We start from the raw sequence: 27981 nt of genomic DNA, 5'->3' as shown, positions 1-27981 counted from the left end.
CTATGAGAAATAAGCATGCCGAACCTGTCGGGCGCTGAGACCCTGCAGAGCAGCAGCCAGCAGGCGGCTCTCAGTATGCTAGCAGATTCTGTTGTCACCACAAGGATTCATGAGCCACACTTTCGACTTTTAACACTTTAATTGAGGTAAGAACACATGACACTCACTTAATTAAACTATATAAAACGGTAATGCGGCCAATAATCGCAGACAGACATTAGCTAGATGGCTAACGCTACTTCAGCGTTCACGCCAGCATCCATGTTTGACAGGTTAGCTAGGCAGCGTTAGCTTTAGCTGCGAATAACATTTTTGAACATTTTGGTGGATAAACGTTTTGGTGACCTGACTGATAGTAGACTAAGTGATCTTAGAGTGTCCACTGGACAACAGTGCTTGGTGGTTAACATGACAATGTTGCTGTTTGTCGTTTACTTCTTGAACCAGGTTGGGTAGCGATGGGTGAGGTAGCTAATATTAGCTAACTAGCTTGTAACCCATTCCAGTTTACACCCAGTTGGATTTAGACTACCTCTCATGATAAAGTCTATCAATTTAAACAATTATCAGTTGATTTTTTGTTTAAAGCTAGCCTGGCACAACAGCTCACATGCAGACGTACTACCAAGTTTATTCAAACATTCATTATTTGTAATAGGTTTCTCTGCTAACCTAACTTAAACCCTTGCTGATGTGTAAATTACTACAATATCTTTTACATTTTTCACTTGGTCAGCCAAGTATGAAGTTGTTAATGTTAGTTTTGAGCTTTAATGTACGGTTGAGCAGAGTAAGTTTGTAAAGTAGTCATTAAAACAAACTGTTTTGGTCAACTGGCTGTATAGTTTGGTAATGCAGTAAAGGGAGTTTGTTCTTTTTGTAAAAAAAAAAAAAAAAAAGGGAAGAAAAAAGAACTGGTATGACAAGTGTGTACATGTTGACGGCAGTAGGTTTTAGACTGAAATATTAGCTAGAGAGACTGTAGTTGTCAGTAAGTTGATGTATTGAGTGTAAGCATACTTTGTGTTTACTGTCACTTTCCTCCAAAGGCTCTGCGCCTGGTTTGGTGAAAATAAAAGAACTTGCCAACGAAACGCATTAAATACAAAAATTATAGGATATATATAGATATAAATAAATAATAAAATAATGTAAAACAATTTAAAACATGCCTTCACTAAGATAAAGTTAAACACTGTGGCTCATCTAGCCACATAAACCATTCTGGAGCAGTGAACAATTGAGTTGCATACCACCGCAGCCCAACTTTTCTTGGTTTTGGTGTTTTCTTTGGATGTCATTGAACAATACAGAATTTCATTAGCGTTACCAAATTGAAAGAAATCTTGGAACTTTTTTCCTCTTGTTTTTACTTTCTATACGTACTTCTCACTCACTGTGTTTTTCTCCCCAGACTTAGTCATGTCTCAGGTTGAGAAGAAGGCAGGGCTGCTGAGGAGAACGTCATCCTCTAAAAAACCCTTGAAAGAGAAGGTGGTTCTGATGTATGATGAGATTTTTGCAGTGAGTATCACATTTAAAGAATGTCAGTGGTGCAAGTTTAGACCAGTAAACTTATGTTGAAGTGTTAACAGCGTTGTTTCTGCTGTGATACAGAAAGAAGACCCAGCCAAAAACAACCCTCGCTTCTGGGATGAACTGTTTCTTATGAAGGTACAGTAAAGTTAACATGTGCTCTGCATAACAGGAAATCTGTCATGGCACTCTGGGGGTGTCACAGAAACTGCAGCAAAGGTAGACTTAAAGAATAACACTGTCTTTGTAAAGGCAGCATGAAAACATGGAATTGCTATAAACCAGAGATATATGGTATTTATTAGTAGTTTATACGTAACCATTCAGCATTTATTTGTGGTTGTAGGTGTCACACAGTTAGCGGAGATAAAGAGGAAGTACTGATTTGCATAAATCAGATATAGTCCAAACATTGCTCAGATAACCCTCCGCATAGAAGCCTGGAAATTGTCATGTGGTATAATTTGCAGTGATTGTGCAGCTGCTCTGCTTCACAGCATTTCTAATTGGTTAAGCTGCTACCTTTTTAACAGGAGGGTATGATGAAATTGTCAAGTGAACTTTTCATGACTTTGGTCTTTTAATCATACTCTAGTCTTATGCGTATTGATATACTTCTACATTTTGCAGCTCAAAATGATCTTTTCCTGTCCTGTTATTCCACTTTGGTCCGTCCTCGTTTGTTTCAGGTAAACCTCGAGTACTTGGAGTCAAAGTTGGAGAGTGTAGATGGGGAGGAGGTCCAGCGCATCCAAGACAACATCAACTCTTTGTTCCATCACTGCGTTCAGGCTCTGGGAGAGGAGCACCAGATCAAAGTGGTCAATGCATTGCAGGTAACTACATCTTAGGATGATCATCTGGATTTTCAGCTGCATGTTACATCGTACATGTGATCATCACACATGCATAGTATAGTGTTTTAGGCTCTAAAAACCTCTACTCTTAGCTCTTTGTTTTATTGATTCTGTGTTTTGTCTGATTTCTTGGCCTTAATCAAGCCTAAAGAGACAACATCAGTAGTATCTTTTTTTTTTTTTTTACAACGCAGTACTGGATTAAGTCCCTTCTTTCTTATAACATTTCCTATCACTTACCAAGAGCTGTTATAATTTTCAATTATCTAAATGACTGCCATACAATTTGCCCAACATTTGCTGTGAACTTGGTAGAATGGCCATCTCCTATTTTCCACCCTGGTCTTGGATTAACCTTCAGAATGCACTACAGCTTTAATGATTGAGTCTCATTGGGAGAGTTCAAATCTCTGATCAAAAGATATATAGCTGAAAGGTACAATTGGTATTCCTGAGTTGTTTTTTTCTGTATATATCTTGAAGCCTGGGTTCTTTTATGTGCTGTACTTTAGTCCCATGTCAATTGTTTGTCATGCCTGCTTTTATAATACCTTGTAGCTTCATAATGGTTCGCTTTCTTGACCGGGTCTCCTTTTAAAAAGAGATTTTAATTTTAAGGGGACTTCTTGGTCAAGTACAGGTTAGGTAAAAATATATAAATTAGATTATTTTAAGTATGTTGATGATCATCTTGACTTCCCTTCTTCTGTTTTATCCTTTTGTTTATATGTGACAAAAGTGTGAGACAAATTATGAAAAGCCAATGTGAGATTACAGAAAAGAAAAAGAGGTGATGTGCAACGGAAACTACAGAGACAAGACTGTGACATATGTCTGTAAATGTCTCTATGCTGTACAGTACACCATGTTAAGTGCATGGAGGTGAGAGGAGGACAGTGTATGATGATGAATTACATAACAAGGAAAGACAACAAACTGCTTTACTCTTTCATGCAGCAACAGTAACAATAACATTTTAATATCCCCATGCCCACCATTACTACCATACTACTGCTAGCTTGTAGGATTCAGGAAGTATTCCTTATTGTCCAGCAACCTCTGTGCTCCCCGTCTTTCTTCCCAGACCCTCTGTGCACTTTTCCGAGGGGTTCACCAGAAGAACAAGTCAGCGTCTGGCTTCGACATCATCAACATGCTCATGGGGTTTGACAAGGCTGAGCAAAGGATGAAGGTGTGTGGGACTCTAAAGGAGAAGAATTGAGTGAGATAGTTTCATACTAAAGCGAGAAAGGAAAAGATGCCGTGTTTATAATTCATTCACACTGTCTCTTGTGTCCATGTCTCCTACAGGATCTGATGGAGAGACTGGACGGCCTTCTTTGTGGAGACAGCTCAGAGAGTCTTAAGAGTCTTTGCCTCAAACTGTTGCTATGTTTGGTTACGGTGAGACAGAGCATGTGGAAATATAATGTTGCACGCTTAAAGGAATGCTTGTTGTGTAGTTAAAATAAAGCTCAGTGTCACATATGTGAAAAAATGTATTTACAGGTCACAGACAATATTAGCCAAAACACTATACTGGAATATGTGATGATCAACAGCATCTTTGAAGCTATTCTGCAGGTAAGTGTTTAGCCTAGAGAGTGTAACTCTGGAATTTTGGTTGTATTTTAAATCTCTCTCTCCACCCATTTTGGTAAAACCTTCTCTTCCTTTCTCCACTGCTCAGATTCTGTCAGATGTATCCAGCAGAGGGCAGCATGGTTATGATGCTGTGGTGCTTCTGGCCCTTCTAGTCAACTATAGAAAATATGAGGTGTGTATTACACTGTACACAAGCTGACTGGTGACTGCTTTTGGTTTCTCTTCTTATGAAGTCTTTTGAAGAGCAAGGACTCAAAAATATACTCTGGTATAAAACCTGCTTAAGAGTCATTGATTAGACATTAATTTCCAAAAACAATCCTTAGCCCTCCTTTCCTCTGTTTTTCTTTTTTGCCATGACTCAGAAACTGATACATGTGCTGTTGTTGCGTCTGGAGTAGCAGTTCCTGAAATTCGTGTTACAATAGCTTACAGTACTGGTGTGTCGTCTGTTACACCACATCGAAGGCAAAGGAGTAATACGTGTGAGTAAAGCTGAGTGTCCATACAGCATTGTGTCAGCTTCTTTTTTCAGTTGTTTCCAAAGAGGAGAGCGTATTTTCAGAGTGCTCCGCATCTTCTAGTTGAGAATCTGAACTTTTCAGAATGGGCCTGATGTTGTAATTGTCGCTCCCAACCAATCATATCTTATCAAATCTTATGACCACGGTTAGAATGGTGATTTATTGCTAAGATATTGTTGTCATAGAAACAAAGCTCCTCAGTGTGGGAGTTTTTTTTTTTTTTTTGATGAAATGCTCCTCAAAAGGTACACTATAAGGACACATCTTAAAAACTGAATTTGCCTGTTTTGATAACACTGTTTCCACAAAGGTAATGTTGCTAATCTTCAGTGAGTCAAATTGCTGCCAGAAAAGGGGAAAATAAAGCACATCCAAGATAACATCATCAGGGAGGTTTCATCAGCTGAATCAACATGTGGACATTTCTGTTTTTCAATGGATGTTCATAAAAACTTTGGCTTGGGTTATTTTGTGTATCAACAGGACTGCTTGACACAAATGTAATGTCCTTGTGTTTATCCTGCAGGATAACTTTCCATTTATGAACAAAAAGGATGGTGTATTTTTAGTTGTATTACTGAATTTTTTCTGCAAGAGGCCCTTTCGCCTGAACAGTTGCGATCTGAAGTGACTGTATATACTGAGATATGCAGATACAAGCAAGGAATTGTCTTTTAGCTGCTAATGAAGTATTAACTTTGATATGTGTGTGTCCTCTTGTTTCACTGACTTTCTGTTTTTAGTCTGTGAATCCATACATTGTGAAACTCTCCATTGTGGATGATGAGCCAACACTCGATGTAAGTATGTTGTTGCTTGCTGTATCTTCTTAGCTGTAGAATAATGAGTAGCCCGTCTTATGTAGGCGGTCTTCACATCAAACAGATTATCACAGGTTTTTCTTGAAACACTGCATGTTGTTTTCTCCCAGGGAATGGGTATGGTTGTCCACCAAGCTCTGACAGAATATAACAGGTGAGATCTTTAAATTTCCATGTGTCAAAAAAAGTGTTTTTAATGATGCAGTGCTTGGTGTGCTGGGGCTGCTGGCATCATCAATTTAGTTTGATGTCTCCCGCAAATGTTCTATTTCTATTCCCCTAAACAAAGAGGCCCTTTATACTTTCAGGTATTTATATCTGACAGTTTTTTTTTTCGGTGGTCTGTAATGTTTTTTGGATGAGGCAAGGTTTGAAATTAAAATGCTGTTTGTGAAGGAGGTCTTGTCTGTCTACGTACATAGACGAACACATCAAAGTGATTGATGATGGCTCTATATGCTCCATTGTTTCTGTGCACAAACGGAGTGCTCCGTAGATAATAAATTGCAGGAAGAGGGAAGCGATGTTAGGTAAACGTGTGTTAGGTTACAAGTGCTGTGTTTGAGTGAAAACATGTCTGCTTTTGCTGTGTGTGTTTTACCTGTCTTAAATGTATTTGTCGTTCTCTCCACTTTCTCATTGCCTCCTGCTTTCTGTCCGTCTCACCTTTATCTCTGCTTATTGTTGTATCTTTAAGGCAATACAAAGACAAAGAGGAGGAGAACCAGGGTGGATTCTTTTCTACCCTCACTAGTATGGTAAGATCCTGTGATGATTTCATATTTTTTTGCAGTAGTAGAAATTGTTTCGTCATGATTATAGTTTGCTGATAGATTTTTCTCCTGTTCACAGGTTGGAAGCATGTTTATTGCAGATGTTGATGAGAAGCTCTCTGTGCAGTAAGTTCAAAGTCAATTCAGCTTACAGCTCCCTTTTAAACTTTAAATGGACATATGTGGCGGTAGTATACCAAAACAGTATGAGATTATGGAGTATAGCTCAAAAAATACCTGCCTTATCACAGCACATTTCATCAAGTATTAAGTATCTTTGAATTCATCTGTCAGAACTTTGTTGAATCAGTAACACGTGATTTTCCTGGTAAAATTTCAGACATCTGCTAGCATTGTTTTAGCATTTAATCCAGTAAATTCATCAAGACCCCATACCCCTTCTGTTTTTGCAACTTATTGTGTTGGAGATTTAAATTTAGATGGATAAAATCAGTATTTTTGCCCATCGATCTGCACTCAAAAACTCCTGATACCAAAGTGGGGTTTAAATCTGGGCTTTAACTGTGCTGCTCAAGTCTCTGCAGTGTCACTCTGGATCAGGTTTCCTTGAAGGACTTGCATGTAATTGGCTGCATTCATCTTTCACTAAATTCTGACCAGTTATTTGATGGTTAGAGTTGTATACAAAAAATGGGATTTTTGTCACATAAGATCATAAGAATCTTTTTCTTCATGCTGTCAGAGGCCTTTACATGCTGTTTGGGGAAACTCCTAACTGGCTGTCGTATACTTCTACTCAGAGTGGCTTCAGTTCAGCCGCTTTACCGTAAATTCCGACTTATTTTTTTCAAAAAACAAAACTAACTTTGAGAATACGGTTTTGATTGGCTGAAGACATGACTTCATCTTGTGTTGAGGATGACATTTACACACAATGGCTCTGAGTCAGCAGCATAAAATAAATACACGCTTTTCAAAGTTACAACGTAGACACAGAAAAAAGACTCTCCTAACATTTGCACTCAAGAACTGATTGTTGCTGCTGTCGTCCTTTTTTTTTAAAATAAATGACTGAAAAAATTGACAGTATAAAAAAATGCAGCCAATTATTTCTATCTGTAAGCAGTTCTTACTTTTGTTTCACATTGTTAGATTAACTCATTTATCAACATAAAAAAATGATGTAAAGAGATTTCATGCATTACTTTGTACACACATTGTGTGGTAGTTAATGACAGAAAATTAAAAAAGTGACCTGCTGACACATGAAGCCAGCGGTAAAAACTTGAATCACCGCATTCCCCTTCCACTTTTTCCTGGCGTCTCAGTTCAACATTATGCGAAGGTGTGGAGATTTTATTTCAAAAGCTAGTGTGCGTACTTAAACCATCTTCTCTGTCACTTCAAGGACAAATGAGGCGATTCTGCTGGCACTGTACGAGGCTGTGCACCTTAACCGCAACTTCATCACTGTATTAGCACAAGTAAGAAACATAACTCTTCATGTGCATATGCTTGCATTTTTTGGATGTTTTTGAAAAGTTTGTTATAGGTGTAGTGGAAGGTAATTTCTCCCTTACTTTTTCCGTAAGTTTTGTGTACACAACATTTTATAATCTTTATAATGTTCTGCTCATCGTGGTGTCACTGATATGATTTGACATCCAGTAATGATTGACAAAACTTGAAGAAAATTGTTAAAACGCTCTTTTCTAACTGTTACATGCATTGTTTACCTTTAGATCCTGTACGTAAGTGCTGCTTTTACTACTTTTTTTTCACTTTTAAAAATCTCTAGTAATACAATCCACTATGTTTGCACTTTTTGAAATCCTTATCAGGAATTTCCTAGTCTGTGTTTGAGTTATCATGACTAACTCTTATGAGATGAGGATGGGTCCAATGAAGTTATGATGGCAGCCATAACTCAGGACTTCAGGGCCATCTCTTTCTCACAAAACGTCTCTTATTTGAATTACCATTCGAGTTGTATCTACTTCCTAAGCTACATTGTTACTTTTTTCGCTACAGGACAGTGTACACCATTAATAACTTTTGTATGTGTTTGTGATCATTCACCAGAGCCACCCTGAGATCGACATCCCAGTCACACCCACCACCCCCACTCCAACCACACCTACAACACCACTTGGCACAACGCCACCCTCCCTCGACAGTAAGCCGTGCACTTTTCATGTTTTATTAAGTCAAAGATAGAAAACATACACGGTGTCCTTGACATTATTCATTGATTTGTGACAGAAAGTCTACCTCTTACTGCTTTGATGTCACTGTTTGAAACAACATTTTGATAAAGACAGAAATGAGAAAACAGCGATCAAATGAGATTTCAGATCCCAACAGGGTTAAACTGGGTTTAACAATGAAACTCTGCCTTCTTTGTGTTTTTTTTTTAAGAAATCAATGTTATGTATTGACTTGAGTATTTATTTACAGTCTTTTTTGAAAGGTTCAATATGTACTGTAGGATTTACAGAGCTCTATCAACAGAAATAGAATGTAGTATTCACAGTGACGTCTTCGTCAGTGTACATGTATAGTAACGTCTACAGATCACTGAGTTTTCCTTAATGTAGAATGAGTCCTCCAAGGAACTTAACCAGCTGTTGTTTGTTTCTACAGTAGCCCAGAAAAGTCAACCCAAATGGTGGCTTTTTGTTGAAGTGGCTTAGAAAGGGAGAAGTTTGGGAAAGGAATTCAGTTGTGTAACCTCACCACTAGATGGCATTTAACTCTAGGCACTAGTAGTTTAAGCAACGTGTAGTGGTGCTACAGAATCTGCCTCTTATAGCCTTAAGTACTTAATTCAATAATCAGTTATTATGTTTTCTCACCTCTGATGACACCAAAGTTCACAGGGAAGGTGAGTTTAAGTTGCAGGTTTTTTGTTTACGTTTATTTTACACTACCTCAGGTTGACACAGATTCGTACTATTCTGGAAATGTTGATCTTCTCAAAGCACCTGAAGGAGCTGAAAATGGAGCAATGCTTTTTGGCTTTAAGGGTCTCCACCTCGTTGCTTCCATTTAATCTGAACTGTTTTATGCATTTTTAAAAACATGCCGACCAAATTCTCCTACAGATGCACAAATGCACAAATGCACCTACACCAGCAGTGCAAGTTACTCATATACAGCAAATAACACTTCTCATGTGAGTTCATTGAATCTAAGTAATCAGACGATGACACCATACCAGATACCTCCTAATCTCTCTTTGGAAGTGAGTGGATGGCTGTCATTTTCAGTTTTGTGGAAGCCGTATGTTGTTGCTAGCACAAACAAGGCAGCCCATTTAGCATGCACACATGCTGTAACTGTTAAAAGGTGCATGTTTCTATCTGGCTACCTTTGTCCTCCTTATCTTCAAACCTAAGAGCCATTTCTATATAAAATATTTACCTCCAGCTTCAAATACAGATGAATGTTTCACATGCAACGTGCACTATGCCATGTCATGAGGTGCTATACTCAGACCAGAAATGGTTCCACATATGTGCTTGAAATCACATGTTAGGAATATATATTTCCTTTCAGAGTACAGCCCCTCATGTGATATGTTTCTAACTGTGTGAGTGAGATAGAAATGACCTGCTCATTATTTATCTATGAAACAGGCTGAATGTTTCAGAGAGCAGAAATTTTTAAAGGGGTGAAGATGCTTGTCTAGACAACACAGCGATATACATTAGCTACAGTAATGGGACAAAAACATCACATTTTGTTATTGCCTGAATGAGCCCTGCATCCGCCCAAACAAAGACAGCTCTTGTTATTCCTGCTTCTAGATGGTAAACTTTAGTTCAGGGCTTTGGGAAGTCACTATCTAAGGACCATCTGACTCAATATTGGATGCAGAGTTTGAATAATTGTGACTCCTCTGTCTTGTTTTTTCGTAGAAATCACACAATACTAGTTTTATCACTGTAAGCACAGCAATTATGTTTATTTAAAGTGTTATTTGTAAATTTTTTGTCTAGTGATGAACAACCCAGAACTTCCCCTGGATCCCAACCTGCAGACCAGCAACCTTCTCATCACCTTCCTCAAGTATGCCTCCATTGTAATGCAGGATACTAAAGGTAAACACAAAACCTCATGTCCTCTGCTTTTCTTTGTCACTCTGCCTTCCTACAGTTTTTCATTCTGTTGTTCATTTTATCCTCCATCTGTGTCCAGAAGTGCTCCTACAGTAGACACTTGTTCCAGACACCAGTGGCAAATTTCTTCTGTCATTGTGTTGCTTTCACATTTTATAACATTTTGCAGTCTTTCTACCTTTTTAAGTGTTAGTTGTATGGTTACAGATGAGCACCGACTCAACAGTGCCAGACTGTGCCTGATTATTCTCACCTGCATAGCCGAGGTAGGAGCCACAACAGTGTCGCAACATTTACATCCATCCGCATTTTCCAACTCTGTTTTTAACCCCCTTCTGTGTGATAGGACCAGTATGCTGATGCCTTTCTTCATGATGACAATATGAACTTCAGAGTCAATCTCCACAGAATGGTGAGTTCACATTTGTGAGTCATAGTGAGCAGGGGAAAAGAGCTAATTAAGAGGCTACATTTCAGTCTGTTTCGGCTACATTTACACTAGCACTTTCTGCTCCGTTTATGCCAAGTGTCCCCTATAATATGCTGCAGACGACATTTCCAAGAATATTATTTTGCGTTTGCGTTGGAGTCTGGATGGGCAGAAATGGACAGTTGTGGAAAAACGCAGACACTCATTTGCTTTGTCTTTGTCAGTAAGTTTTGTTAGTGGATTCATCACACTGTTTTACCAAAGAAAACAAAGACATCAACCTTGACTACCAGTACTTAATTCAACATGGATAACAAATTACAGGCAGTACTTCTCTTGGGGTTTATGCTAGCAGGAGTTGTGCAGTCAAGGAGTTCTCTGGTTTTCAGGGAAAATCAGAGAAAGTCTCTTACTTTCACCATTGCTGCTCTTCCTTTGATTATTTTTGTTTTTAAACTGAAAATGTATTTGTGTTGGTGTAGTCATAGGGACAGCAATACAAGTATACAATATTTTCCCAACATATCAGTAAATGCCAACATATATATTTTAGTGTTACTGCATGTTATTGCAAGTATGTGTGTGTACACACACACACACATACACACACATACACACACACACACATATATATATATATATATATATATATATATATGTGTGTGTGTGTGTGTGTGTCTATCGGTGTGTGTGTTTTTAAGAAATAAGTATTTTAATTCTGTATTTTTTTTCCAGCCTATGAGGCACAGGAAAAAAGCAGTGGACAAGAACATCCCTTCACGGCCGCTTGTGTGTGCTGTTCTAGGTATGAAGAATATTTAAACCTGTTAAATGTGATGGTTGACATTAAGTTTGAGCCGTAATGTTCCATTGATTCATATTTATCAACACAAAGTTATTATGTAACAGAATCACAAAAATCAATGGTCAGCATTTGTGAATAAATTCAGAATTGATTTTTTTTTTGTTTGCATCTACACTGTTATTCTTCATTTGCTTTTTTTTTACAGTTTAGTAACATTTACTAACTAGAAAACTGTTGTATTCTTCTTGCTACATTTCTCTGTCCACATTATAGGTGTTGTTCCGACCAATTTAATATTTGAAATTAAAGGTTAATAATTTTTTTTCTCTCCTCTGTAACCCTTTGTGTAGATCTGATGGTGGAGTTTATTGTCACTCATATGATGAAGGATTTCCCCATGGATTTATACTTGTGAGAACACATTAACTTAGACCTTACACACACATTATTGTGACTCATCCTCTATTCACCTGTGTTAACCAGGTTTATGTGGTGATTTCCTGTGCAGGCGTTGCGTACAGATCATCCACAAACTTCTCTGTTACCAGAAGAAATGCAGAATCAGATTACACTACACCTGGAGAGAGCTTTGGTCAGGTAAAGGTACCTCACTTTCTCCATAGTGTTATTTATTCCTGGTGTGAGTTGATGTTAATATTACTTCCCTGGCGAGTGATTTTTAATTTTTAAAGTATGTATGTGAGTAATTTGTGGACCTCGCAGTACAAGTTACTACAAAAGCTCCCTACTGTTCTGCAACAAACTTTGCAAATCTCCCGTAATTTACATCTCAGCAGCTTCTGTGTTTGATAGCATTTTTTCACGTTGATCCTTGACTTTGCATGCTACCTTGCTGACAGTACCATTTAGCTCAAAGTACAGCCTCTCAGATCTTGGTGATGAATGCTTTTTAGTAGCAAATTTCCCTATTTTTTGTGTGTCTTCCATATAATCATGTTATTTTATTTTACTACTAAGTTGGCAATTTCATTTTCAAACATGTCCTACTTAAAAAGTATGAAATTGAGGGATAATGCTGTTTTTTAACAGTTTTTGATGGATCTATGAGGACTTTGCAAATACACCACATTAAATAAATATTTTTTTGGAAGTTTAGTAACAGAACGTACTTAGAACTTGATTTTCCAAATTTAGTGTCAGATTTAACACAAATGGTCATAATTTACATCTATGGAATTTTAGATTTAGTGGACATCTCCTCAGAACTAAATTACTTGTTACTGCTAAACAAAGCCAATTTCCTCCTGAAGTCATTGGGCCCGTTGTTTTGGAAATGTATTGCATCATTGAGACTGGCTAATGAGTCTCTAAAGAAAGCACAATGCATCCTGGTGGCCTTGTTTTCAGCCTGGTCAACACAGTACGGGGTAACATTTCAGCCTCTAATGGCCTCATTGCACTGTGTCTCATTAGAATACAGATTCCTCTAATCAGACCAATAATCAGCTTAATTCCCTGAATAACACCAACCTCTCCTCCTGGTGGTGATAATAGCACACCATGAAATAAGACTGGAGAGAAAAAATTACCCAAATTAAAGCAACAATTGTGTTTATCTTCTTTCAACATTTTGCTGCGCCAAGTTGTGGTGGAAGTTGTTAAAAGCTTTCTTTGTGTGTGCACGTTTTGGCTCATCTTATGGGTTTTATTTTCCTCAGTAAAAGCTTGTGAACAGGCATGATTTGGTGTTGAAAGGTTCGCCCCCTCCTGTGTTTCCATTATCTGCCTTAATAAAGATGCAGACTGAGGAAAGCAGACTGCTGCCATATACCTCTATTGGTAGGCGATTATCAACACTCCAGAGTATTTCATTAATACAAACACGTCTCTCTCTACATAGCTCTCATCAACCTGCTGAAGTTCCTGCTGTCAAATGAGACCACACTGCTGGCCAAGCACAACATCTTTCACCTGGCCTTACTGGTGAGAAACACACACATAGTGACAGATGTTGAGACGGGAGCTTGACAGAACACAATCTACAATGAAATTAGTTCTAAAGACATACTGTATGATCTTGTGGTAACAGGAGAGACAGATGCTCTAGCAGCAGTGGTGCTTGTCGCCCAGCTGTATGAGTGTTTGGAATCACACTCAAGAGTTGTTCTATTAGCTTGTCTCAGGGGATTAAAACAGCCAAACAGTCCACGTATGCAGAAACGGATGAAGTATAAGTTTTATTTCCCTTCAGAATACCTATTTTGATATGTTTTTCTCCTGTTGGGTCACACTGGTCAGTTCATCCCAATGTGTGTCTCCTTCTCCAGGTAGTGAACCTGTTCAACATGTTCATAACATACGGCGACACGTTCCTGCCCACATCCAACAGTTACGATGAATTGTACTATGAAATCGTACGAATGCACCAGGTCTTCGACAACCTCTACTGCATGGGTATGTTAGGAAACACTGTTGTAGTATGGTGACCCTGAGAGCTCAATGTAGTGCAACTTGAGAAAACACGTGAATAAATAAAATACAAGCAAGTTACGAAGATGATTTACTGAATTGATAGGACAGGTGCAGCATTTTAAAAAAAGCTGCAAATACAGTCAATCAGTCAGTGGTCTGAACTGTGAGTAAGGTAAGTTGTAAATTTGCCATTAGATTTTTTTTTAACCACTGCTTCATTTGCCACAGATTATTGCAGCAAAATGGCTCCATTCCTCCTACTTTTTTATTTGTCCTTTTTATATGTCTTGGAACTTCCCGTGCAAAGTACATACTGCATGCAACAGTATGTATACAGCTGGGGCATACTACTTGGTCACAATATTGCGCCATAAATTCTGACCATCTTGCTCATAAATTCGTTAGTCTGTTATGCTGAATGACCTGTCATCTGTCTGTGCGCTCTCAGTGACTCGAGCTTGTTTATACTCGTGCACGACACCATGACATATGTGATGCAGCTGTGCAGGAGACTGTTGGTTTGAATTGCCAGAAAAGCATGTTGGCTTGTATACTGCAAAACCTGGCATTTTTCAGAATTTGTTTTTGATACACTACTATATACATATATACTGATATAGGTACAATGTAATATGATATGGTGGGTATTGGAGAAGACTCCAAGTGTGTCCCAGCCATGTCCTTTGGTTTCTAGTGCCCCTGCTGGTAATGTGTCTGTTGTTTCCTGTGCTATTTTCAGCATTTCTGTAATTGGTTGCATTTTGTTGAATGCTGCCCCTGTGCTGTCAAATCTGTGTAAATGGTTTTGTAATTTACTGGTCTAGTCACGTGTTCTTTCAAATTGCAGTGAATTGAGGTCTTAGGACCAAATTGGAGCAAAGTTCAAGTGGTTTCCATAAATTCTCATACAAAGCGGCTGTTTGAAGCAGTTACAATCAATATATGCACCATTACTTCGTTTCAAATAGCTATATGTACAGTGAATGGGGTTGCTAACCAGAGACACTTATCATCCAAAATCTGCAATGGCCCTCTGCTCTGCAGAGTTGTGTAGTTACTTTCAGCTTATTGGTTTTGTTGTGTAGCCTGTAACCTCATGTTTTAATTCACTGTCACTGTTCTCTTTACGTTGTTTTTGGCAGAAATCATGTAAATTATCATGCTGTGGCCTGAGTAACAGTGGCTTTTCACTATTTTCTGCAGTTTAACACACCACATTATTAATGGATAAAATAATTGTCAGCTTGTTTGCCAAGGCACATAATTACTGGCTGCTGTGCCTCTATAGGTACATCTAATTCTGTCTGTTTCTGTCATTCTCTCCCCTCCAGTTTTGAGAGTCTCAACCAACACAGGCCAGTGGAAGGAGGCAGCCAGTAAAGTCACACATGCCCTTGTCAATGTTCGGTAATAACATGCACACACTCTTAACACACTAATGCTGTATCTTTAGAATTAAAAAAGAGTGGATTGAAGGGAATTGCAACAAGAACGTGTTGGAGAAAGGTCGAAATAAAGTGAATGAAGCCTTTGGAACTGTAATTTGTAAAACACCGTCATGACCTTTTTTTTTTTTTTTTTTTTTTTTAAAAATTATTTTTACATCCCCTGGGTCCCTCTATTTGATAGATTTAAAGCTGTTATGTCCTTCACTCTAACCCAACACACATGCTCTTCTCCATCATTTCCCCCTGTAATCTCTCTTTAACCCTCTATCTTCTGTGAAGAGATGATCCTCTGAGGGGTCACCCTGGAATGGAAGCCCCTGAGGGCAACAATTCTAACAGGAGGATTCACCCACCACGCTGTATAAATACTCAGCCACCAGGGTTGAAAGGAAGGTGGGGAGTAAGAATATGAACAGCGCAATAATGGAAAGAATAGATGAATAAATGAATGAAGGCAGAGAAGTATAAAGAACCCAGAGAGGCTGTGTTGTAATGAACTATAATAAAGGGACCAGTTCCATTTTACTCCCATCAGTTTGTCTCTCTATAGACTGACTCCCCACACGTAAATCACAGCAGAATTGACACTACCGAGAATTCTCTGCATTTTTGTCACCATAATCTGTTTGATAGATGACGCACTCTAAGCCAGTACAAAATAAGCCATTTAATCTCTCAGCTGTGCTTATTACATCAACTTATATTTGAGCTATGAAGCAGTTTATTTCCTAGAAAATTAATGCTAATGCTGGAAAAGACTGCCTCTGAATTTACATGTGAAACTCCCCTGTGAGCTCACACAATATGAACGAGGCACTGAGATGGAATTGACCAGTGATGAGTTTTGGTGTTAACGGGATGTCTGTAACTAGTATTGTCCAGAACTTTTCTCTGTAACCTCTACACCTTGAATATCGTCAAATTATAAGTTTTCACAAGACATGAGCCCAATGTGATGCACACATTAAACTGTGTGGCAGGATGGATGCAATCTCCTGTCTTCTGGTAGTTACGGGCTGGCAGTGTTTTATTTGGCTTGGGCCAGTACCCTTCATTCCAATCAGTCAAATTCTTCATGCTGAATGCACAGTAAGATATTTTAGACCACATTCTCATAAAGCCATCTAACTCTCATTTACATATTTTTCTGCATCTATTGTTAGACAGTGGAATGGGTTTGACATATTTGTTTGATTGCAGCTTATAATTAATGTCTTGTACCGCACTGCAGTGTCGATCAAATCATAATTTTAGTTACCAGAATATAGTCTGATAGTTACAGGACAATATTAGTGAAAGTTAGAGACCCAAAATATCTTCTCTTCTCTGTAATACCAGGGATGACTAACATTGGATGACTGAAGTTTAGTTTTCCCCAGACAGACAAAACCAAAAATTTAGTTTAAGATTTATCCACTTTTCGTAGCTCCATTTTCTTGTGGAAAATATGACAACTTAAAGTTGAACAATGCTTGAACAATGAATATGTTTTTCTTTTGTACCTCTATATGCTCCTGATATAGCGTATAAAAACCAAGTCACCTAACATGCTTATACTGGACCTTGCTGATGCACTTACAGTGGGTATGGAAAGTATTCAGACCCCTTTAAATTTTTCACTTTGTTTCATTGCAGCCATTTGCTAAAATCAAAAAAGTTAATTTTATTTCTCATCAATGTACACTCAGCACCCTATCTTGACAGAAAAAAACAGAAATGTAGAAATTTTTGCAAATTTATTAAAAAAGAAAAACTGAAATATCACACGGTCATAAGTATTCAGACCCTTTACTGTGACACTCATATTTAACTCACCTGCGGTCCATTTCTTCTGATCCTCCTTGAGATGGTTCTACTTCTTCATTGGAGTCCAGCTGTGTTTAATTAAACTGATTGGACTTGATTAGGAAAGGCACACACCTGTCTATATAAGACCTTACAGCTCACAGTGCATGTCAGAGCAAATGAGAATCATGAGGTCGAAGGAACTGCCCAAGGAGCTCAGAGACAGAATTGTGGCAAGGCACAGATCTGGCCAAGGTTACAAAAGAATTTCTGCAGCACTCAAGGTTCCTAAGAGCACAGTGGCCTCCATAATCCTTAAATGGAAGAAGTTTGGGACGACCAGAACTCTTCCTAGATCTGGCCGTGCAGCCAAACTGAGCAATCGTGGGAGAAGAGCCTTGGTGAGAGAGGTAAAGAGGAACCCAAAGATCACCGTGGCTGAGCTCCAGAGATGCAGCAGGGAGATGGGAGAAAGTTCCACAAAGTCAACTATCACTGCAGCCCTCCACCAGTCGGGCCTTTATGGCAGAGTGGCCCGACGGAAGCCTCTCCTCAGTGCAAGACATATGAAAGCCCACATAGAGTTTGCCAAAAAACACATGAAGGACTCCCAGACTATGAGAAATAAGATTCTCTGGTCTGATGAGACCAAGATTGAACTTTTTGGCATTAATTCTAAGCGGTATGTGTGGAGAAAACCAGGCACTGCTCATCACCTGCCCAATACCATCCCAACAGTGAAACATGGTGGTGGCAGCATCATGCTATGGGGGTGTTTTTCAGCTGCAGGGACAGGACGACTGGTTGCAATTGAAGGAAAGATGAATGCGGTCAAGTACAGAGATATCCTGGAAGAAAACCTCTTCCAGAGTGCTCTGGACCTCAGACTGGGCCGAAGGTTCACCTTCCAACAAGACAATGACCCTAAGCACACAGCTAAAATAACAAAGGAGTGGCTTCGGAACAACTCTGACCATTCTTGACTGGTCCAGCCAGAGCCCTGACCTAAACCCAATTGAGCATCTCTGGAGAGATCTGAAAATGGCTGTCCACCAACGTTCACCATCCAACCTGACAGAACTGGAGAGGATCTGCAAGGAAGAATGGCAGAGGATCCCCAAATCCATGTGTGAAAAACTTGTTGCATCATTCCCAAGAAGACTCATGGCTGTACTAGCTCAAAAGGGTGCTTCTACTCAATACTGAGCAAAGGGTCTGAATACTTCTGACTGTGTGATATTTCATTTTTTCTTTTTTAATAAATTTGCAAAAATTTCTACATTTCTGTTTTTTTCTGTCAAGATAGGGCGCTGAGTGTACATTAATGAGAAATAAAATGAACTTTTTTGATTTTAGCAAATGGCTGCAATGAAACAAAGAGTGAAAAATTTAAAGGGGTCTGAATACTTTCCGTACCCACTGTATGGCTGAGTGGGACTAACACCCAGCAGCCAAGTTCGAAAATCCTGTAGCATGTCTTCGGAAAACCAAGACTGTTACAACAGTAATTGACTGCTGATAGTTTTGGAGTCAGATGTGTTACCATCACATCTGTATTGCTCAGGTGCACGCACACTAGAAATGTACACTTGGAATCTGAGAAAAATATCCTCTGTGTCATTTCAGAAGTGCTTGTGTTTTTGTCTTTCAGGGCCATTATCAACCACTTCAACCCCAAGATTGAGTCGTACGCTGCTGTGAACCACATCTCCCAGCTGTCAGAAGAGCAGGTAAACACCCTTCACCTCTTTTTGCACTCCGACTAAAAGTTGCGTGTAAATAAAAGCAAACTTCAGCAACATCATGAGGCCATTTGGGCTGAACTGAAACACCACTTTTGTCATTTCAAAAGTAAATCGTTTTAATTTTTTAGGAAACAGTGGAAAACTCTGCAGTGTTGGAGAAGCGGTTTGCTTTATTTTATTTTGAAAGAATGCCTATTCATCAAGAAGTAGTTACAGCTAAGTAGGAAAAATGAGTTACGCAGATGTTCGTTGTCACAAAAATTCATAGCTGCTGGGATGACCCTGTTCATAAAAAATATAAGCTATATAGTTACCCACATTTTGGGGACCCTGAAATGCCAGCAACATTTATACATTTCTCTTAAACTTCTTACTGTACTTTTGAGGGAGACATTACTCCAAAAGGTAAGCTTGACTTGCTCTCATTTTAGATATTTGTGTATATATTTAAACTACAGTAAATTCTGCAGTTTATCTGCTGTCTGCAGCTTCTTTTGGAGAATTAATGACAGTCAAACTGGTGTGAAAGCACATAAACAGAGTCTGAACTGAGTCATAAAAAAAGCAGACAACTTTTGAAACGGAGTCATTTCTTCATCATTATAGGGAAAAAGTGAGGCTGGACTCATGGGAGGCTGAACTGATATGAGCTCCATTTACGACTGTATCATTTATGTCAAATCTGTGAGGATGGGAAAACCCTGTTTTTCAGAAGCTGGTAAGAGAGTGATGGATTTAGTCATTATACTCCCCAAATACCTCTATGCTTTTATCTGCTAGATTTATTCACAACAGAGAAGAACAGCAGAAGTTAACTTTGGTGTCAATGAACTGCCAGTGCTTTTATATCATTTTGTACATGCAGCATTAACATCCTTGTAATTAGATAAATTAACTTTTTGAGAATTGATTCTTTCCAGCTGCGTCCTTCAAGCTGCTATAAACTGATAATTGTCCGAAAATGTAGTGATAATGCCAAGGTTGCGCAACTGTACTGAAAACTGCTTCGAAATGCTTTCAGCAAACTAACAGAAGTGAGCACAGCCCTGTGCAGTATCGTGTAAATGCCAAACAGTTTAGATTCACTAAATTAAGAATACAGGCCCCTCAGGAAGAACTCAGTGCAAGTTAGTGCATATCATTAGATATTAAAATCTAATTTTTCAAATCCTTTGTACGTCCACCTTTATTATTGACTGCAGAATCAATTCTCCTCAGCAATCTTGCACTATTTGTTTTGGCATGTATTCTGACATTGTTCAGAGAAAGCTTTTTTCCGGCTGCTCTTTCCTGAAGGAGTTGTGCTGCTTTATATGTAGTAAAATATTTATATAAAATAAGCCAATGCTATTCTATTGGGTTCAAGTCAGGTGACATACTTGGCTACATCATAGTTTTTGTGTTTCTGTTCTGGCAATGTGCTTTTGATCATAATCATGCTGGAATATTCCTTTCTGCCACGCTTATGGAGACTGGAAGTCATCTTGTCAGCGTATTTTTTTGGTGTATCCACAGGAATTCGTAGTGCCATCTGTAAATGTCATCTCCCCAGCACCTTTGGCTCTGATGCAGCTCCATATATCACACTCCTCCTCTGTACTTCACTGTCAGGACTATGCACTCACTGTGGTAGTCCAGGCCAGGCTCACGGCAAACATGTTGGACCTCAGCTACATTATCTCTTTCTAAATAGTGTGCTTCTAGTATTATTTAGGCTTTTTTAATGTTCTTTAGCAAAGTTTACTCTAGCAGTTTTGTGTTGAAGAGCAACCAAGGGCTCGTTTTTCTTGGACACCGTCCATAGAGGTTAACGTTATGCACAGTCCTTCACACTGTCTGAGCTGTCACAGGAACTCTGATTTCCATTGATAACCCCGGTGCCACCTTGAAGCACTTGTCCATCCGTTTTTTTTAGAGCTAGATTATGCAATTACCACACTGTCAGTGTTGTCACTCTAGGAGGACGACCACTATAGCACTAATTAATGGCACTATACTTCATTCTGTACTTCCTGATTTCTGCTGTAGGTATTTTCACATATTTTTGGTGAGATCTTTCTTTGTCCTTTTCCATCTTCGTGAGTACTCACAGTCAGATGCTTCAGTTCCTCTTGGCAATTATTTTCTATGTGATGCCATGATTTAGACATGCAGATAGAGACAAGTTAGAGAGCCAAAGTTCTGGTGTTAACATGTCATTTTGCAACGGAATCCATGCCATGTCACTGGTGGACTAAATTTAATTTCAGTAACCACAAGTCTATTACATTTTATTCCATTGAGTTTCTACTTTGGAGCATGAAATTTCAAAATAGTTTTTTTGACGCATTTGTTTGTGATTGTTCGTAGTGAAAAAAAATTATCTACTTGTAATCTTAGAAATAGTGCAGAGGTGATGCAATTCTGAATCATTTGACGCTCAAGTGATTGCACAGGAGTGTACTCGCTTTTGTTGCTCTGTGTACTGTATATGGTAATAACATGACTGTAGTGGATTGTTATGCATTGTAGTAACTTCTCCAACATTTATGAAATCAGTTATTGTGGTTAGTGCGATGCGTTTTGTCTGACGAACTATGCAGAACTGTTCATTGCATTGAACTTTTGTTAAACTTTGACATGTTTAGTATACAGCTGCAGAAAGATACCCTAGTAGTAGAGATATTGATTTAAACCCCCATACCACAACATATCACAACCCAAATGTGCCCGCTGTCTAAAACATACTGTTGTTAAACACTGACCATTGTGAGTGAATAAACCACAGAGCAGCATCAGCACAAGCTCACACTGACAGCATGCTGCAGTGAAAGACTGAAGAGGCCAAGTCCTGTCCAAACCTTCTGACACCAACTGACGCTTCTCTCTGCACAGAGGTTATACTGAACACTGTTGGATACTCTGCACAATATTATAGAAAGCGATTAATAAACATCCGTTATTGTTTTGAATGCTGTAAGCTCATTGTGTGTGCGAGGCTCTCCTCAGTAAATATTCAATGCACTCAGTGACTTGAATTGAGAGCAAAAACATGATCTCTAATGTGAGTAGCTTACTTTCAGACAATAGTAATTTTGATTTGGGAAAATATTTATTGGTTTTTCTATGCAGTTGTGATTATTAGGGAGCCCATACCAGCAATCATTTTTATGGATATGAATGACAAAATGCAGTATAGTTGAAACGCTAAGGCTTTATAGAAATGTTGGTCACATTGTAAACAAGAAAAGCTACGCTTTTCTTTATTCGTAGCATTGCAACTAAGAAGGAAGATTTCCATCATTGGGCAAGGCATCAGTCTCCATCAGCTGTCCAGTCAGCCACCAAGGAGAGGACAGAGGAGGGATCAGTTGTGTAGGAAAAGTTCAGAGCATCCTGTTACGTTTATGAGTGGGTGAGTCTGTGATGACATCACTACAGGGGGCGGGGCCTCGTTTACGGTTGGTAGTGGAATCGAATTGGAGTGCCAGTACTCCAAGGCTGCTCAGTCACTGTATGATTTCCAAAGGATAAGTCCGCAGTGTTAGATTTCTAGTAGGATTGCAGTCATGTGATCGTCAGCAGGCAGCTGACATAGTGTTCACTTGTTGTCATAGTTACAGTGATGCCGTGCCGCTAATGATACAGAAATCTTTAACAAATCCGTGGATCCGGACTGTAAGCCGCATCATTGCCAAAATCTCATCACTTGGTCCTTATGTCATTTCTGACCTTCCCTGAAAATTTCATCCAAATCCGTTAATCTGTTTTTGAGTAATGTTGCACACAGACAGACAGACAGATTGACAGAAGGACAAACGTATGCCGATCGTCACATAACTCCGCCGTCTTCTTTGGTGGAGTGATAAGAGGAAAAAATTCTCAGCTAAACAAATCACAGCTTCCCTCAGTCTCGATAAAATAGTGCAAAACAAATAGGCACAAAAGTAAAGATGCATGATTAGTCGGGCTGGACAATATCAGACAAAATGACTGAGTGACTGCACTCCACACATTTTAAACTTCAGTATTGACCATGTGCATTTAATTGTGGGAAGCCAAAATCGTGCTGAAAGTTTCATTAATTGCTCACATCGTGTTTCTTTATTGCAACCAATTTTTCCTTTGCAGTGCTTCTCTCCTGTTCCTTGCTTATCCATCGATCTGCCAAACTCCATGCATTGTAAATACAGTTAAAAAAAAAACAACTTAATGAAATAACAAAAAAAATCTTTACCTGGGGCATCCAAGAACCCTTACATCTGGGTAAAAGATATTACATTGGCGAGACTTGTCTTGTGGCGTAGATAAGATAAAATAGTTTTATTAATCCCAAAAGAAATATGTCTGTCAGATATTGCTCAAAATAAATTGCATAACAAGAGAATAAATACAATATCTTATCAAAAAACAATAAGATATAAGTATGTTACATTCCTACAAACAGAAATATAAACTAGTCAAAAGTAAGAGGTAATACTGACAAAGATTCTGAGGTACTAAAGTTATATTGCACGTGAAAATGAAATTGAAATACGATAGTCATGGACAATAAGAACCGTGGAAGTTTTCTTCTTGAATCCACCAGCAAAAAGACAACCTTTTGCGTCTCACTGATGAACCAGAGCAGCCGTTTAGTAGCTGATCCACAGTTGTGGACTCAAAACTGTATCAAAAGGCAGAATACAGATAAAGAAAGCAAGAACCCCTGACATCTCCAGACTAGGCCCTTTTTTTTTTCCTGCTTGGTTCTATTCCTATGTACTTGTTTTTTAACGAAGTGAAAGAAACTTCCATTCCTGTCTTGTGACATGTAGTCCTTCCACACACACTAACAGTCACCTGCACTCCATTCGCCTGGAGCCTCTTCACTCTCTGCAGGGACACCTGAAGATGGATGGCCTCCAGAAACACACAGCATTGAAATGAACTGCTGTACTCTGTGTCCGTCATACAAAGTACAGTACAGCAGTGCAATACCAGCACTAACACACACCAGTACACAAGGCTGCTTTTGAATCCACACAATGACGGCGGCAAGCACACAATCATATCTACTTAGTGATGCAGAAAGTTACTCAGCTGAATCGCGGATGCAAAACAGTGAACTGAACACTCATCATCTCCACCTCTGATAAAACATCATATGATAAAAGCTTTTCTTTGATTCACCATTTACTTTTCATTCATTTTAATGGTTTACCTTTAAACAGTTTGTCATAGCTCCCACATTCTTGCCATTTCCTATTTCATCTTTTCAGTTTTATAATAAGGTTACTATTAAAACCTGCCTCCACATTTTCAGAGGAAAGAAGTGGAGAGCTGTGAGAGGGAGGGAGGGAGAGATATGGGTATGAATTTTTCATCAGAGGTTGAAATAAACACACCAGTTTTTTTCCCGAACAGAGCTGTGGATTTATTAGAAGAAAATAAAAGGAAGAAGAATGCTTTCCTGCTCTTAACTGCTAATAAATTTAAAAACGTAGATTCAGCTGTACAGTTGATTTACTCCCGCAGCTAATAGAATTATGCATGTGTTGTGTGTGCGCATACATGCAATAAGACCTACATGCAAGTCAACATCTGTTTGTCTTTGTGGATAAAGGCTAGACTTGTTTGAGAGGAGTGTGCATGTTTATAGAGCTTCTCTGGGAAGCATGACTAAGTGCAGCTCGTGTGTCTCGCTGTGAATGTTTCATGCTCTGTGGAGTGTTTCAGGGGCATTAATAAAATAATGAAAATGGTGATGTGGTGAGGGGCTGTTTCACAGCTGATAGGAGGACTGGCAGGGGTGGAAGTGTGGAGAATCTCTGCATAATTACCTCTGATCTCAGGGTACCTTCTTATCTCAACTGGACTTTACATCAGGCAGCTGTGTCCTGTGTACATTTAGCCATAGTGCACATGCACTAATGCTCACCATACTCTTTTACATGTAGCTTGATTGCATTCATACCTTCACCTTAAATGAATGAGTCCTCTCAATGCATGAATGTTCTTATTCTTAAAGTCTGCAGGTCAAAGTATCACAGGTTTAGAACATAGATGCACTGCCTCAATTTTATTAGACATTTCAAGAAAACAAATGCTCTAAAAGCATAATAATTCAACAGCGGTTGGGCACAGCTGTCAGAGCCCTGACTAATGGTGTACAATTGTGAGACAAAACAAGCAAATGGCAAACAAAATGCACAGAAACACACTGAGTTGCAGATCACATATGTCTTCTTTCATAACATTACAAAACACGTCTTTGGTACAGTTCATCAGCAGTTCACAGCTTGAAGTAACTATGTCACAGTATCACGATCCTGCATGATCCCTCATGAAGACATTGTAATGAACTATTAAACACTACGGTAATTAATATTTGACTCTGTGACCATTTGACTGCTCACTGATGCAATATCCACTCTGTATTATGGAGTTCACTTTGTATTGAGTAGTTATGCGACAGTTAATCTTTTGTTTCCTTTGTTTGTTCCCCTTTTAGGTGTTGGAGGTGGTACGGTCCAACTATGACACACTGACCCTCAAACTTCAGGATGGACTGGACCAGTTTGAAAGATACTCGGAACAACCCAAAGAGGCTGCTTTCTTCAAGGAGCTGGTAAGCCAGTGAGAGGGCAGAGTGTTGTGAGTGTTGGGGACATTCAGTCAGCCTATTAGGGTGTTAGCCTTTGCATGTTTGCTAGTAATCGAGGGTCTAGAGTCCGAGTAGTGTAAATTTCATCATCAGACCGTGTACGAGAGGCTCTTTGTGGACGTATACGTACCCTCTAACTGTCTGACGTGCAGCCACTGCACTACAACTGCACATGCACTGCAGTACATAGCGACTGATCTAATGTTCATGAATGTGTCATCCTCAAAGTGTACCAGAAAGTAGTATAATAAGAAGAACAAATAAGCATTTGCGGTGTCCACAGCCTCTCGTGAGCACCTGAAAGTGAGTATAACCAAAACTTTAATCTGAAAAGGGAGAGTATAAATTGTTAACTTAAATCATTTTCTTAAAACCCAGTTTTATGTCCTTGCACACCTCACCAGTGAATGAAAACATAACAGGGCATATAGAGTGAAAAAAACGTTATAGGGCTAATTGGAAAATTGTTTAAAGGACTCAAATAAACTTAGAAAAGTATGTAAAAGCAACTTAAAAGAAATTACTTATTTTGCTGCCTTGATTTTCTCATGCAGATTTTTCTGGAGTCTCGGTGTCCTGACTACAAACACCCTGTCTAGTTTAGTTTTCAGTCGAACCCGTGGAACAGACAAAAGACAGAGATGCTTAAAGTGCATACTGGAGCATGTGGTACTAAATGGTTGGGAACATAACTGTAAAAGAGGCCATTGAGGAGCTTAAAATTAATAGTAACATCTTTACTAAAACAAACTGATACGCAGCATCAAGAGGTTAAAACAGCCGATTTTGGTTAGTTTCCTTGTAAATGTAAAACAACATGTTACAGCACATCCACACAAATTGTTTGTCATGTTTTTTAGTCACCTGTTTGACATACAAATATATTCCCATCTACTTTAATCAGTTGATCAGCTTTGGTAAGCTGCCTCTGAACAGCTCATGTCAATCGAATTAGCAGGAAAAATGTTTTACAGTTCAACTTGACAAAATTGCTGGAAGGAATTGTATTTTCTTGCAAGTCTCCTGCAAATTCTAGCAAATGTGTTTCTGTTTAGAGGTGGCAGAGTCAGCAGAATTGCTGTCAGAGGATTTTATATTCATCTTCAGCTACACATAAATTAAATGAAGCATCAAATCATAAATTGATTTGACGCTGTTTTTAATGCGGTAAACCCAGTGCAGTGAGGAATGGGGAATGGGATTTAATCTCTCAGTGCATGTTTTTACATCAACACACGGCCTAGTAATAAATCTGTGTGTCTCCAGGTTCGCTCCATCAGTCTGAATGTGAGGAAGAATGTCTCTCTGAACACGCTGAGTCAGGACGTCCTGCTCAAAGAGTTCTCCACCATCTCCTGAGACGTACCCACACCAGCCTCCGCCTCCCTTCAGATGGACATACACAGTTCATTTTGTGCATGTGGACATGTACTCATACTTTCAAACACCAACCAGTACAATCCGCGATTGTTCTTGCCACAAATCATCTTGATCCCTTCATTCCCTCCACTCTTCATGTCTCCTGTGAACTGAACGATGGAAGGTTCTCCCACAGAGACGCACTGAAAGGCTGGATGCACATGAAGGAAAAATACCTTAAACCTCTCCAGACTTTGATCCTTTGAGGTCGTTGGTGTGTGTGATAATTTAAGAAAGTGCCCATATTGCACCTATTCCTCGTGTGCAATCAGCAGTATTGGCTGGACTGTTAACTGACACATGAAAGTTTTGATTCAAGGTGAACCATTTCACCCTCCTGGTGTCCAACTAATCACAGTATATGGTTTTTCTCTCTACTAATGATTGCAGAAGATTTAGGCTTCTCCTTCCTAACAACAATGGTATCAGTGACGCTGAGCATCTCTGAGTTTGGTGAACCTCTTGAATTACAGCATTAACTCTTTCTTTGCGGCTGAGTGCTTGTCGCGTGAATGTTAAATTACTTCTCTACATGTTCAAAACAAATCTAAAAGTATTTTGTATTTCCATGTTTGCTAAGGGGTAGAGCAGTTTAAGTAATCAAGTCAAGGAAGCTTTGAAGTGATGAAAACCTTTTTATTGTTGTTTTTGGAGAGCCAGTACTAACAGCCACTACTGTACGTCGCACAAATCCTTTCTCTGTCATTTTAACAAACTAATCTGAATGTACTGAAGTGAGCTGATAGTTTTAGAAGGAAAACTGTGTGGTGGTTAAACGTTGAGTCATGTAAAAGTCATCATTGCTGGTGTGTCTTTGGCACATGTAAAGTCAGTTTAGTGAAAAAACAATCCATGCATACAACCTTTTGAACTCATCATTGCTTTTTCTCATTCAGAACATTTGAACTGGTTATTTTTTGGACTGAAAGCAAATCTGAATTATGCAATTTCTTGAAGTGAAGTGAGTCTTCTTTCATTCATCTTTAACTCCTGTAGGTATATTTATGTTTCTTTTTTAAATAAAGCTTGGTTTCCTACTCTTACAGTGCTTCCTCTCCTGACTATTTATTCATGCAGCCTTGAGGGAAGTATA

The 27981-nt window shown here is 38.9% G+C and overlaps 1 protein-coding gene across 2 annotated transcripts; it reads left to right on the top strand.

Annotated features, from left to right (window-relative positions):
- Positions 1-4: 4 nt before the first annotated feature.
- LOC111581960 (armadillo-like helical domain-containing protein 3) lies at positions 5-27931 on the top strand. Of its 2 annotated transcripts, XM_023290387.3 has the most exons (26): positions 6-146; positions 1415-1524; positions 1618-1674; positions 2226-2372; positions 3478-3585; positions 3705-3797; positions 3903-3977; positions 4084-4170; positions 5266-5322; positions 5454-5497; positions 6041-6101; positions 6196-6242; positions 7486-7561; positions 8160-8253; positions 10079-10180; positions 10406-10464; positions 10545-10610; positions 11364-11433; positions 11784-11844; positions 11942-12030; positions 13295-13377; positions 13722-13848; positions 15198-15273; positions 18751-18829; positions 25317-25433; positions 26736-27931. In XM_023290387.3, the coding sequence occupies exons 2-26, from the start codon at positions 1423-1425 to the stop codon at positions 26826-26828; spliced, it is 2070 nt and encodes a 689-aa protein (XP_023146155.2). In that variant the 5' UTR covers positions 6-146; positions 1415-1422; the 3' UTR covers positions 26829-27931. The 2 variants fall into 2 exon arrangements, with proteins under 2 accessions (XP_054865753.1, XP_023146155.2); XM_055009778.1 differs by lacking the exon at positions 11784-11844 and having other exon boundaries at positions 5-146; positions 11917-12030.
- The last annotated feature ends 50 nt before the right edge of the window (positions 27932-27981 follow it).

The sequence above is a fragment of the Amphiprion ocellaris genome, chromosome 4 (assembly GCF_022539595.1).
Source record: "Amphiprion ocellaris isolate individual 3 ecotype Okinawa chromosome 4, ASM2253959v1, whole genome shotgun sequence".
NCBI lineage: Eukaryota > Metazoa > Chordata > Actinopteri > Pomacentridae > Amphiprion > Amphiprion ocellaris.
Note: the sequence above shows the minus strand (reverse complement) of the source record. Positions and strands in the feature narration are given on the sequence as shown.

Coding starts and splice junctions, on each gene's coding strand:
- LOC111581960 (XM_023290387.3), top strand. CDS start 1,423: ATGTCTCAGGTTGAGAAGAAGGCAGGGCTGCTGAGGAGAACGTCATCC. Junction 3,798..3,902: donor TGTTGCTATGTTTGGTTACG/GTGAGACAGAGC, acceptor ATGTATTTACAG/GTCACAGACAATATTAGCCA. Junction 6,102..6,195: donor TTTCTACCCTCACTAGTATG/GTAAGATCCTGT, acceptor TCCTGTTCACAG/GTTGGAAGCATGTTTATTGC.